We start from the raw sequence: 14,841 nt of genomic DNA, 5'->3' as shown, positions 1-14,841 counted from the left end.
TAAAATTACAGTCGCCTCGCGCACTTCACAGAATGTACACCATTGGGGGGAGGGGCAGCAAATAGGGTGGCTGCGGGACAACACTGGCCTCGGAACAAAGAAATTTGCGGGGTGGGACGGGACAACATTTTAAGTATGGGACGAAAAGATGTTCTCCTTGCCGGCTGCATTTTTTTTGTCCCGTGGCCCATGAGGCACTTGCAAAATTAACAAGTTCAGGTGGGCGTGGTCGTTTTACAGTGCCCAAGGAAAGCAACCGACAAAGAGCTTCTTCTCGGGAGACTTGTAAAGGTGTAAACAAAGCGCGGAAGAAAACAATGCTGCATTTGTTTTCGAAGGCACCTGTATAGACAATGCATAAACAGAAGGAGGTGTAAGGGAAGGCAATGGTACAGGAATACAACTCGTTTCTTTCTATTGGCTGACCCGTCCCACCAGGCTGCCAGACCCACACGGAGATGCGGGCCCTCGATGCCGGATCGCGGGGTAGAGCCGTGTCCCGGCTTGTACTATGGGAGTTATCCAGTGCGACCGAGTTGAGATTTTGGCAACCCACTTGAAAACGCTCGCAGAGGAAGAATCAATAGGGGGGGGAGACATAGTTATTTACATCGATCGGCAATAAATACACAAAAAAAGAGATTTGCAGGCACTACGGAGGCAACTCGGAAAAGATGCATAATTGAAAAAAAAAAATGAGAATGAACATTCTTGACAACTCCGAAAGGGCACGGCAGAGTTGCAGAGGATAGCGACATTTTTCAGAGAAGGTGCGCATGTCTGAACGAGCACATTTATTTACACACAGACACACACACAAAGAAACACCTTTCGCCGAAGAAGTCCCCGTGGCATTTCGAGTGTTGGTCGATCACCGACCTTGCCTTTTTTTTTTTTTTTGTCTGATCTTCTAGCTCATTGCCTCTTCGGATATAGGCGGCCAGGGACAACAGAAAAAAAAAATGAAGTGTGAAGGATGGTACGCTCTGTACAGATGCAGTTCGTATCTTTTGTGTTTGCTTGCTTTCTGGCTCCCCCCACTTCAAAAGCCGGGGAAAAAAACGGCAAGGTTGGACACCCCGCTTTTTTTTTTTTTTTTTGCTCTTGTACTGTGGCGGTTGATGACTTTTTTTTTTTTTCCATTTGCATTGTTCTTGTAGTAGTTGTAGTAGTAGTAGTAGTGATAGGGTAGCCTGTCTTTGCACTAACATTTAAAAACAAATGTTATGTGAAGAAGCAGTGTGTGTGTTTTTTTTTTTTTTTTCGAAGTGCATTCGTTTTGTTGTTGAGGGGAGAACACCCACATTTGCATACAATTGCATTCCTGGTGAGAGGCGCGACACATGGTTGGCACGCGCACTACGCGACAACGAAAGCGTGCAGCGCACATTGCAGAAGCCAGAGAAAGGTTCTTCCAGCAATTCATCAAGGCAAATAAATGAAATGAAACAATGCGGAAAACAAAACGACTTGACAGACCACCCGCTGGTACAGTGAAATGTTGCTTTTTTTTTTGTTTTCCATTCCTTCCTCTCGCAACAAGTTGGCTAATTATGTACAGGGTGCACTACCTCAAAATCTATGTTACATAAACCGCGTGGTGGCTGGCCCATGAAAATCTTGCGCAACAGAAATCAACTATGGAAATCGGTTCATCCGTTCCCTTTCGACAATAAAACCATGACAATATTAACAAAAGTACCATAAGAAGATCAAAAGCACGATAACGTGCTTTTCACAATGTCCGGCAAGTTAAACATATTTAAACCGTCGATTGCCATAAACAGTCTCGTGCCACGAGCCATAAATGGAGCGTGTATATTTCTGTTAAAAAATCTTTTTTAAGATATGCCTGATCTGCAGATGGAACACAGAGCATGCTGCTCGTTGCTTCAGACACAATGCGTAACACTAATTCGTTAACTGCACTGATCACCGCAAAGCCAGGCGTGCTGCCCAAAATGACCCATGGGCCAAGAAAAGTAAAATTTCCGTCCACCTGTCTGTAGCACAAAGGTACGAAGAAAACCCACAAAGAACGCTCTGATGTTCCCCTGCAATCTGGTAAAGAACTAATTTGACATGTTCCATGTACATCCTGAACCAATTCGGCCTTGTTCTGCGATCTGCTAGGCTCAGGTGGCCCAGCAAGCGCCAAGAAAGCAATCGGTTCTGGGTTCGTTGCCTGGACTGGAACAAATTTTTCTTTCAACTCATTCGAAGGAACCACAATATTTTCTTTTCGTCCACGAGCTTTCCTCCAGAAAGCAGGCCGCCACTGAAATGACTTGCCGTGTACAAACCAACTGCATTTGACAACTCTGAATTTAAAAAAATAAAATGCCAGCCACTACTATTCGAACCTCCACCAAAATCTTACAAGAACACTCGCGCACGTACATACATGGCACCAGAAGAATTACTTTTGCACAAATGTGAAACAAGCGGTCTGAACACACACACGCAACTTTAGAAAAACACAGCCAAGGTGAAAAGAGAAGGAAAAAAAAAAAAACCTTTAAATTACCTATCATACCACAACTGCTGCTTGTTTGTGGCTCCTTTTTTCCGACTCTTGTCGGGCTACCATGTTAAAAGGAAAAGGAACACAAAGAGGGGGGGAGCAATTGCATGTGAAAACTTAACACATCCATGGTCCTAGACGCTGGGTCAGGCTAATAATAAAAAACCATTTGCGATGGCTGGCGGCACAAGTTCGTAGGAGGAATAGTAAAACGCCGCAACACCGAGCGTCTTTGTAGCCTTGCGAGAAAGGAAAAGGCGGGTTTCTCTTTCTTGACTAGTAAAAAACCTCTACGTGCAAAGTGCCTAAAAAAAAAATGATACACCTCTGCAAAATGAGGTGCTGTGCTGATGGCCACTTCTCACATAAAAACGAGCTCTGTACGCAATTATATATATATAAAAACCAAACAATTAAAAGGTAATGCTTTCAAAAAGGGGGGAATAGTAAACACTATACAGGACAAGTTCGGTACCTACACACAAAAGAGAGCCAAATGTCTTTTTTTTTCACATAAAAAAAAAAACAATGTAAACGAAACACACATATACATTATAACACATCTGTGTTTGTGTACATCACATGCATGTAGAAAATAACTTTTACGAGAGAATAAAACGCGCCACCTTCATTTCTTTCTTCCTTTTGGGTTTCGAGGAATGACTCGGCTTGCCTCTGTCGCGAAGAAACGTAGGTCCTTGCCAGGGCAAGGCAGACTCAAGGACACACAGCAGGCTGGGATGACACGACGTCCATTTTGTCCTCGCGGGGGTTTGCAGGAAGGGAGGAGGAGTCAAAAATGCCATCGCAAAAAGGGAGTCGGGTGAAGATCGTTGTAGCAGCGGAAGCTGCAGTTTGCAAACACACACACGCACACACTGCCGCCGTGGGCGGAGCATTTTAAGAAGCGCCTCCCTTTGCATCTCGTCACACAGCCCGCTCTCTCCGAAACCGTGGTAAAACCGGTGCTTACTGACTTGGGAGACCCGAGAACACGAGAAGGAGCAGACCAGTGCTGAGAGTCGACATGAGGCGTAACTGTTTTTGTAATGTCTATGCTACAGTACATCGCTTTTTGTCTTTTGTCTAATGACATTGTCTCACTGGCCAGAGAAAATCATAATGACAATCACTGGCAGCTTAAAGGGACCGACAACTGATTTTTCTCAACCAATTTTTTTACGACGTAACAGAAAGCTCACCCTTTGCAGTGTTTGTAGCTGCAGTAGTTAATCCCAAAAGCACGTAGTTATTTTACAAGCAGTATTTTTCGATCTGAAAGGATCTAAACACAGATGCAGCTTTCCTCCAGCAACGCTGAGAATTGATAGCGATGCCGCCAGCCCTTTTCGCGATTTGTGAAAGCTATCATTCTGCTTTCGCAGGAGTTCCTGTAACTATGCTTAACCACCTTTATTTATAGCTTTTCAACTATTTTTGAAAATAACAAGCTGTTACAATGAGATGATGTGGCATTATACACCTTCCCTGCATTTGTACCGCGTTGTGTGTGCATGCGTCCAAGGTTTCCTGCGCCTATGTCATGGGTGGCTTATCCCGGCATCGTTACTCTCTCGATGCACGAGCCAAGCCAAGTCATCGAAAACGTCACTACACATATGCGCGGCCACGCTGAGTAGCAGCGCGCATCATTTCTGAGACGAGGTGTAGGTAGCAAAACTATGTCGCTCCAAAATCTTAGCGACCTGGAAACTGCGCGCACGATGATTGCATGAGCATGCTGAAAAGTTGCTCAAGACGCGCTGACGAGCACGGGATCATTACGTCACGCAAAGGCAGCGCCACTTCAATGCATACTACTAACGCAGACCTATATGTACATTTTTATGGAGCAATATCTTTTAATATAAAGAAACGAACAATATTTCAATACTAAAAAAAAAAAATCGTCGACCGCGTACAGCAATCAACGGTCACGTGGCCACCTTCATTGGATCATTCATGTTTTTGCCGCCAGAGGCGCCACAGGTAATTTTTCGCTACTTTCAATTAAGAAATAAAAATATAAATCCATCTCTCACGAAAAAAAGCAGGGTTGGTTTGAGTCAATGCAACGGACAATCTTTGCATCAGTGGAGTCAACTCATTTCATATTCTGGGCAGTTGTCGGGCCCTTTAAGTCCTGCCTTTTGAGGCCGATAACGTGCTATCCAGGAAGGTTCACCAGGTACACATAAAAGAAACCTATAACGCAGCTGTGGTAGCGCGGGATACAAATGCACCGCTGAGTTTGCGGCAGACTTCTGGTGAATCGATTCACACAGCTGAGTTTTCATCGAGGTGCTGTCAGCACGAGGAAGCTCAATTATACAGTTTTGTGGCTCCCACCTGTGGCTGTGTTAAACCTTTGCCTCCTGCAGATGAGCTCAACACGCCCGAAACAAAAATATTGTTTTGAACACGTGGGCATGCTGAGATTATCTACAGGAGGCAAAGGGTTAAGAAAGTCGCAAGTGGCTCCACCTGAGACTGTTGTATCCGCACCGGAAGCAGTCACCGGAACAAAGGGACGAGAGGCACGCTGGGATGGTAGCCCTTCTGCCTTTTCACGCATAAAAAAAATAGTTTTGATTACATTTCTTGTGTCTATACCTTGAATTTGGCAGCATCATGCCATGGCAACTGCGCCACCAGAGCAGGTGAAGAGCTTGCTTCACAGCCGATCATAAAGACGATTTCATTGCCTGTACCAAGCACTCCGAGCAACCTCCCTTGCACGCGGCGGCTGCATTTTTGATGGAGGCGAAAATGCTTGAGGCCCGTGTATTTAGATTTATGTGCACATTGAAGCACCCCAGGTGGTCAAAATTCCCAGACCACTACACTATGCCTCATATCGTGGCTTTGGGACGTTAAGCCTCCAAAATTATTATTATTATTACCTCCCTTGCGGTTGAAACTCCCATTGCGGTAAACACGTAACCAGGAGGGCGTGCCTGCGTAACCAGGAAGATTATCCACGTGCAGCCCGGTTCATAAGATGTGCTTAACTATCCAGAAATTTGAAGCTGGGAGCTCAGCACTAGTCTGACAGCTTCTTGTGCCCTCCGCCCAGTTAATACGTGCTGGTTTACCACAGCGTGACACCAAACTTCACCAAGGCCACACCTTTGCCCCTCTCTCTCTCGAGCTTGGGCTGCCACATTGTGTCGGTGGAGGACGGGGAGCTGGCGAGGAGGTAGGGGTGGGGTGGGGGTGGGAAGACCGGCCAGGAGACGGCCGTCTCTTTGACGGCGATTGCACGTCCCGTGCCGCCGGCCTCCGCAGCCGCGGCGACAATGATGGGTCGGGCCAGGCGAGAGAACACCACCACGGGAAGGGGAAAGGCTTCTCGGGAACCGTTGCGAAGGAGGGTAGCGTCGTGGGCGGCGGCGGTGGCCGCACGGCCGACGACGTCTGCTGCACCGTCTGCTCAGTTGATAGGCGGCCGGCCACCGCGAGCAGCCTCCTCCAGTGTCCTGAGCTTCAGCTCCCGCTCCCGCTGCTGCTGTTGGCTGCAGCGACGAGCCGTGGCACTACAGTCACTGGACAAGTCTTGCCTTGGGACTGTGGGGCGCCACCTGACAACCCCGGGAGACGACAAATCACTGGCACACCACCGCCGCGGCGAGACAACACACGGATCCCCACCTTGCCCCGTTACACTAGGTTGCCATCCCTCCGTGCGATACTACTGCCTTGTCATTTGCACAATGCCGAAAAGCTTAACTTGAACAGTAATTACAATGACATGAAAGATTGACAGGGATGTCCCACTGACCTTCAGGCGCAAGTATTGCTCTAATACGCCTGGGTATGTACACTCATGCCCGATATGAGTTGCAACATGCTGCCTGTGGTTGAAGCAACACAGTGGCGCCAACATAGAAAACAATCGGTGACGTAAACAATGTTTCAACTACTGGGATCTCCGAAACCAATTTCACATTTGCCGGTGTTAGTGTAGGCATGGGGTCCCTTCAACCATGGCCTCCGTGTTGCAACTCACATTGAGTGCCGCTGTACGCCTGCAGCAGAAAATAATTAGCGCAAACGACCGATAACTGGTGGGCCAATATTGCGACGCGTGGTGCTCACTTCTGAGCATAGCAGCAAAGCGTGGCAGGCATGATCCATGTAATCAATCACCAACAATCACCTGCCCAAAAAGTTTCATGCATAGCATTTCAAATGTAACTTCACATTGATCATTGTGACAACACAACTGATTGTATATTAAACCACCCTTTATGTAATACCCTTTTGAGGGTCTTTAAGGAAATAAAAATGAAAAAAAAAATGCATGAATTAATGCAAGGGTGGCCGGAACAAAGCAGCCCATCTCGAGGCCAGCACTTTGAATGCCATATGTGATTTTGCTGCTCAGATCATCGGTCACATGGGATAATCTTTTTTTCACTGCAGCTGTACACAACAAAGGAAAAGGACTCCACACAAACACCTCACAACACAGAAACATTAACATTAAAAGACAAAAATATGTTTAAAAATAAGCAAATGACAGAAACAACGCGGGCATACTATAACCTCGGCCAATTACCACTCCAACCTAACTGTCTCGCCATTAAAAGCTGCCCTGTCAAACTAACACGCGACGCTGTTGTCGTACAGATGCTCAAGCCACCTGGGAAGCTAACACCTTCTAAGTCGTACTGTAAAACCTTGTGAATTAGAGCAGTCTAATCCCAGCAAATGCAAGCATTAGGAAATTGCATAAAATTACGATTAATTCAAATGTACTCACTTGCACACTTGATTCAGACAGCACTCCTGAGTGTGTCAAGCCCCACAAATTTGCAATGCAAAAGCTGTGCTAGCATGCAGCCATGTCTTACACAAAATTATTCTTATTTCTGAAATTATGCAAGGCGATTCAGAATTCATGTGCAAATACAATGGATGGCCCAAAGCTGGAGAGAACATATCCACCAACTGATTGAATGACGAAGTCTGTAACACCTGAACAATGGAGAGATTACTATGAAGGGCCCTTAATCAACTTTGACAGCTACGGGTTTTTAAATATGCAGCCATACTAAGCATGCGAACAATTTGGCATTGTACCCCAAGGGGTGTGAATAAGGCAGCCTTGGCCAGAGGTCAAACAGTGACCTCGTGTTTGGCATCAGGGTGCGCACAGTTGCTGGTCCATTGTGACGCGTCACAGCAGAGGCACACACTTTTTCTTGCAGGTCACGGCTACGTAGTGAGCTGTAAATCGTTCACACGTGCTTTTTCTGTGCTGCAGAGAATTTCTGCAAATGCAGACACTTTCCGGCATGGGGCAGTGGGAGCTTCCGGTCAAAGATGACCTGCGCTAACTTTTACCTCAGTCCAAATTTTCACGCAACTGTCCGGACATGCAGCTAGCAAAAACAGCGTCCAGTGCACGGGTGCTTGCCTCCACAAAGCTACATGCTGCTTGCAGAACCTCAGCCACACCCCTCGGATATTCAGAAGGCAGTCGCACTGTCTCAGAGCATTGTGCTCCTCCCACCAAAGGGCGTAAGCGAGAGAGTAACAGGAGGGGCCCCGATGGAACAAGCCCTGAAAAAAGGGAGCGCGAAAAGTTGTACGGGAATCCGTCCAAAAGAATCGTCTTGTGGCTTGGTGGTCACTAAAAAGGTGGAGTGAGGCAGGAACAAAGGCTGAAACAAGCTAGCTAGAGGAACTAGCAGTATACATTACGTTGCTACTGAAAGTGCTGTGGTTAAAAACACAGAAAAAAAACAATGGTAACCACCCATGCTAAGCAAGTGGTGCAGGATGAAAAAACTGGAGGCTGGACATCTAACAGAAGCTTGACTATGATTTCAATCATAATGAACATAGGAGAAAATACAACTGAAAAAAAAAGAAAAAAGACACTGGCTATCTAAAAAGAGCGTGGTCAGGCCTATGTGAAAGAAATGCAAGTGGGGTGCCTAAGATGGGCCAGCTTCTGATGGTGCCTCGGCATTTCGTCATGCCAATGCAAGGCACTAACAACAACACACTACACGAGTCCTGCACAACTAAGATATGACAGTGTGAGAAATACAGCAGAACCTCGTTGCTACGTTTCCGAAAAAAAAATGTGAAAAATAAAAGTACCATCCGGGAAAACGCACGATCCAAATCCAGTAAGAATTGAGGCTGACAAGCCCATTATCAGGTGCAAGGGCAAAAAACATTTCCAAAAAACATAGTGGGCTCGTCGATTTTCGAACTTCTGGCAGCCAGAGGTCAGCCAGCTAGTACCGGTTCTGACAGGAAACAATGTCGTGGTCACGTGTGTTGAAATCCTGAGACAACCGAAGATGCCCGAAGACAGCAAAATCGAACGCTGGGACAGCCAGCGTAAACGCAAACAAACGCTACCGCCGTAGCAGCAAACGAAACTTTGCCCCCGCGTGAGCGTCGGTTCTTTCTGCATTGCCCGCTTGGTAATATGTGGCTAGGTTTGCTGAAGGTCTCAAGCGATATTCTTGCGATCACAGACGTTTGCAAGAACGCATGCGGCTTGCCCTGTCCATGAACAAAACTGCACTGCCGCTAACAGCTTAACATGATGAACTCTGCACAGTGCATGTAACAATCGAGGTACAACACGATGCGAAATCTCGCTGTGAAAGTGAGAGTGTCCCCAAAAGCAACAACTGCTCGCGGCTATCACGTACAGTAAAACCTCGTTAATTTGAACTGGGTTATTTCAAATAATAATACCTGGGGTTTAACGTCCCAAAACCACGATATGATTATGAGAGACGCCGTAGTGGAGGGCTCCGGAAATTTCGACCACCTGGGGTTCTTTAACGTGCACCTAAATATAAGTACACGGGCCTCAAACATTTTCGCCTCCATCGAAAATGCAGAACTGGGTTGTTTCGAAATCCCGCATAATTCGAAGGGTTTCTGTGGTCCCGTATTTTGCAATGTAAATCTGAGTGGATAATTTGAAGTGGCGGTCAGCGCCAGCCCGGTTAATTCGAAAACTTTGGGCGCCATGTGCCAATTCCCGATCCCAATTTCACCGCAAATCCACAGAAGCGACGGCCCTTAGGAGCCACAGGGCAATGCAGTGTAGCGATATTAATGAGTGACAGTTGAAGCAACCCAGCCTCGCTGCTGCTAGCGCAAAAAAAAAAAAAAAAAGCAGCACACGGTCTCGTGGTCAGCTAAAAACGTGCGCCTGAGGAAAAGAAGACGTGCTTCACTGCAACACAGCGGTGACACGCGGGCAGCATGTCGCATGCTTCTCGCAACGTCAGCGCGTCATGATTTACCCATTCTTTTTGGGAAAAGAAAAGATAATAAAGGACGGTCTGACGGAATTCATGATGTATGCGAACCTCCGATTGGCGGTTGCTTCGGCAGTTTGCGCACTTGCACTGCTGGCGGAGTTCTTGCCTGTAACGCCTACTTCGAAAACTCAGTGAAAACTTCAATGATCATGTTTTCCAGGCAGAACACATTGCGGATTCCGTCACACTGGCCATTATCATATTCTTTATTTTACCAGAAAGAATGGGCGAATGGTCGCATCATGACGCGCAGAGGCTGCGAGGAGCAGGTGACATGCTGCCCACGTGTCACCACTGTGCTGCAGTGAAGCATGCCTTCTTTCCCGCAGGCATGCATTTCAGCTGACCACAAGACCTTTTTTTTCTTTTTTTTCTTTTTTTTTGTGCTGACAGCAGCGAGGCCCACCGTTTTCTTGGGTTTGCGGCAAAAATGGGACCGGGTATTGCTGGAAAACAACCCTTGGAGTCGCAATGTAGAAGGCCAAACGACCACCTCTAATTACTTTCAGTAATTCAAAGTTCCTTGCATCCCGCTTTTTGTATGTTTCGTTAATTCGAAAACCCGCTTAATTTGAAAGTTTTTCACAGTCCCAGTGACTTTGAATTAACAAGGTTTTACTGTACTACGTCGCGCACACGTGCTGATCAGTTCGCTTGAGACATGAGGCATGTGAACTTGAGACATGCAGTGGTATGTTCACCGCCACATATAATTAAAGGGACACTAAAGGCAAATGTTAAGTGGACGTTGATTGTTGAAATAGAGTTCCATAAACCTCGTAGTGTTTGTTTCGTGCCAAGGAAATGCTTATTTTGAATGAAAATAACGTTTTAGTGGTCCATACAGTGTTAGCGCACTTCAAATCGCGCACCTGAAAAGGCCTCCTGACATAGCAGTTGCCTTGCCCAATGTTGCCAGCCTTTACTGTCCGGCAGCCGATGCTGTGGTTTCTGCTCTGAAGGGCACATTACACAACATCATATGGACACGGCATTTTGTCGAACTTTCCGTTAGAGCAACTTGTGAGTGTACAAGGCACACGCAAGCAGTATGCGATGACGAAACTACCATCGAGATGCGACTGCGCGAGCAGAGCGCAGCCCTGCGAAAACGGAACTTTTTTACAACCCGCGCCGTCCTCCACTGCAACGTCAAGTTCTTTTTTCCATGAATGAAACAAACGCACAAGCAGCATTTTATTACGTCTTGCAATGCTCTTAATGCTCTTTTTTTGATCATAAGTAGCTTGAATCCTAGTGATAATTTGTACTCTGGATTCTTGAGGTCATTGGGCTCGTTCCAGAACATCCCACTGGTAGCACTTACCTTAATTTCTCGATTACTGGAGCATTGCTATTGATAATATTGACGTTTTAGACGTTCTCAAACATTGACCTTTCACTCTGACAAACTTTTATTTGCCTCTAGTGTCCCTTTAATGGCAACCGCAGGTGAAGTCCCCAAGCGCCCGCATTGCAATCCGTCGAGTCCTTACAAAGATGGTGGCGAGCGGGCATAGTCTCTTTTTGGCATCCGATAGCCAGAAACGTTCCAGAAATCTTCCAGAACAAATTTGTCCTGGCAGGTTCTGGTGACGCGTAGGTAGGCTGAACTGTCCAGGCAGAGAAAAATGAACACCGTCTGGAAGTGTGCCACGCGGTAGGCGGAGCAACCCGAAAATGGACGCGCTCTAAGAGAAAAGTGTGGAGGAAATGACGTCTTATCAGTCATATGCACGGGGCACAATGGCAGCGGCATTGCTATGGTTATGTGGAACGGCACATTGTGCAGCGGCGGCGGTGGCATCTGCGCCATGTGCACTTCCATAGGTCTTGTACCGACGGTGGCAAACTGGAGATCTTCAACAGCATCCATTCTTTTTGCTGCTTTCTTAGCTCCAGTGTTCTCCCGGCTGTTGTAGCCATGGGGTCTGAACAAAAGTGTGTGGAACGAGTACGTATCTACGTACAGTCGAACCAGACTATATCGAACCCGTTTCCATCTAATTATTCTGTATATCGAACAACTTCTGAACACGGTATAGTTACAGTGAGAATATATAGCGAAAATTACAGTTACATCAAACAAGAATAGCAGCGACTCCCGATATATTGAACGTCAAGCGGGGCAAAAGTGCCCCCGAAAGTTGGCTTTCCCTCGTACCGGCGAGGAAACTGGCGCTTTTTCCCCACCGCTCACTCCAAAAGTGGTTTAACCTGGCGGCACATGACCCGCTCTCCCTACCGTGACCGCGCTGCGTCAGTCGAGCTGCCGTCACCCCTCTGCAAAAAATGATCCTGACCCGCCCGCAGTGCTTGCTGAGACAGCCAATCATGGCCTCTTGTACTCTCGTCGTGCGAGCGCACTGGTCGTGCGAGTTATCTCCCTGCATTTCTCGTTCGTTGTGCTTCGCACCATGCGCCTGTGCCGTGATGGCTAGCATGAAGCAGCAGAATTTGCCTTTCGCCGCGAAGCTCGAAATTATAAATCGAGTCGAACACGGTGAGAAGAAGTCGGACGTCGCGGCAACGTGCAAGATTCCGAGGAGCACTCTCAGCACGATCTTGAAGAATAAGGCGGAGATTAGGAATAAAGTGGACAAAAGACCCGGTGCCGCCCGACGCGTACGCATGGCTGTGTATGAAGACGTCGAGGCAGCTGTGTACAAGTGGTTCGTTGACGTTCGGTTGCGCAGCCTCCCCGTGTCCGGCCCCATGATCGAACAAAAAGCAAAGGACATGGCTTTTCTCCTTGGCAGGGAGGATTTTCAAGGTGGCTCCGGTTGGCTACAGCAGTTCAAAGAAAGGCATGAGAAACAACAATCCTTTGCCCACATCCTCAGAGGTGACTGGTGCTCTCGCACTAGTCCGGCGCTTCTGCGCGAATGTGGAAGGTTGTGGCCTGCTTTGGATGTGGAAGGTTGTGGTCTAAAGAGTCGGAGCATGCTCCGACTCTTTAGACCATGTTGAGAAATGCGTGCTGTCGCAGGCAGCGAAGTTGTTCAAACAGAAAAAAATGGAATACTATTTCAAGCGCAACTAAGCTAGCTTCGTCAATAAAGTGCTTTTATGAATGGTGTGTGAATTTATGACGTCCAATTCTTTAGCAGGCTTATATCGAATTATGCCCTATATCGAACTGACAGGAGTTTTTTTGCGAGTTCGATTATCTGTGTTTGACTGTACCGTGTTGTGAATGAAGGATTTGCAGTGCTCAACGAAATCGCAGGACGAAATTACTGTGCTACAGAAAAGACACCTTCTTTTTTTTTTAAAGCCGTTCGAAGATTTTGACGGCCAGCGTGACCGCCTACTTTTGGGTTGGTGTGTGGTTGACAGGGAGCTGGGGCAATGGTTGAAGGGGGCAATCAAGCAATTCAGAGAAGACATGGAGGAGATGGTCGAGTAATTTGGAGAAGGCGCGGAGAGGGTAAATTAGTAGAGGTGTGTGAATATTCGAAAGTTTTGAATATCAGTCGAATATTACACTTGTAAAATTCGTATTCAATTCGAAAACTGTGTATTCGAGAAGTTTTGAATATTCGAAGAGACTCGAATATTCAAATTTTTCGAATATTCGGTCGTATATATTACTGAAAAGAACTCCCAATTTTGCGCCTTTACGGTGAGCGCATGAACGGTCGACCAGTGATTACTACGACTTCGGCGCGAGTGCAGCGATGCCCACACGAATAAAGCATCGGAAATACATGGGGCGTGATGACGGCTACTGACGAATGCGCCGTGGCACTTCGCGACGAACCCAACAAACCTATCAATGATCATGAACTGCTTGCTCAGCAGTGCGTATGGCTTAGCGCTGTTGCCACTGGTGTAAGTGTACTGCACGCTTTTAAGAACAGGTGACAACCCAAACATGCCGTTCGCTGCCGTGCCCTCGTGCAGGACCGCTTCAATTAAATGCGTGTCGCTTGCAGAAATGAAAGCAGCTCGCCGTCGCCGCATTGGCCTGAGAACGTACTCTGCACACTTTTGCTCGGTCCGGCGCTTTCCGAGCGCGGAGAAGTCACGCTGCACACAGACAAACGCACGCGTACGTTACAGCGAACGTCCTGGCACTTAACTGGGTAAGCTTAGCAGGCGACGCGCTGCACACAACTAACAAAGGACACTCGGTAATGGATCACCGTACAAACGTACATGCAAGCATCGACGAAAGCCGCATGAGTTGTCCGTCTGCTGTGCCGCGATGTCAGCCACTATACTTGGCATAGTTCCGAAATGATTCGATGATAATGCCAGTAGTGGGCACTTTTGGTAACCTTTAATGCGGCGTCATTGGCGTCATCACATATATTTCTTTCTAGCTAGCTGAGGCGCACGTCAGGCGATGAATATACCGCGTAGTTATGCTGCGTTCCTGCGTACGCAGCATGTGAACATCAGTGTTGAAAGCTGTATCAACAAGAATAATTTACGCAAACACCACACTTGCGTATATTGTTATTCATGAAGCTGAATGCAGTCGCAGACTCCACCTTCAGTTATTACAAGATGAAGACAGGAACTGATTAATGCAATGCAGCTGCAGCATAGTAAAAACTTGAGTAAGAGTGGAGTTTTCAGCAAAAACGCCTTCATCCGGTAATCAATGTAGCATTGGTAGTCTCGTAAAAGCTTGGGCTGCATGCACATTGGTAATTTAGTGATTAAAAGAAGAAAAATTACCTTTGGCCATTCCAAAGTTATGTTATTTTTGGGTTCTCCCGTCGGTGCTGACCATTCGAAAACTATTAGAAAAATATTCAGTATTTCGAATATGTACTACAGTATAACCTCATTACAAAAAATCTGTTTACAACAGACATTCGGATATTACATACCAATTTGCGGCGTTATGCCGACCTCCATATTTGTTCCATTGATAGAACTTCGTTTACAACAGATTCTGGTACAACGGACATTCGGATATACAGTCGATCCCGGATATATCGAACTCGGATATATCGAATTATTGGCTATATCGAACAGTTGAGAAATCCCCTTGAATTT

The 14,841-nt window shown here is 46.8% G+C and overlaps 1 protein-coding gene across 1 annotated transcript in view; it reads right to left on the bottom strand.

The window, feature by feature from the left end:
* Nucleotides 1–5,957: 5,957 nt before the first annotated feature.
* The window catches only part of LOC119391177 (arginine-glutamic acid dipeptide repeats protein), a gene marked incomplete at its 5' end in the record, with an annotated part of 33,581 nt that continues 24,697 nt past the window's right edge, over nucleotides 5,958–14,841 (bottom strand). The window contains 2 exons of the mRNA XM_049415180.1: nucleotides 5,958–6,039; nucleotides 13,601–13,860. Of these exons, the coding sequence (XP_049271137.1) occupies nucleotides 5,958–6,039; nucleotides 13,601–13,860 (342 nt within the window). The remainder of the gene's footprint in view (nucleotides 6,040–13,600; nucleotides 13,861–14,841) is intronic.

The sequence above is a fragment of the Rhipicephalus sanguineus genome, chromosome 4 (genome assembly GCF_013339695.2).
Source record: "Rhipicephalus sanguineus isolate Rsan-2018 chromosome 4, BIME_Rsan_1.4, whole genome shotgun sequence".
Classification (NCBI taxonomy): domain Eukaryota; kingdom Metazoa; phylum Arthropoda; class Arachnida; order Ixodida; family Ixodidae; genus Rhipicephalus; species Rhipicephalus sanguineus.
This window is presented reverse-complemented; position numbering and strand designations above follow the sequence as displayed.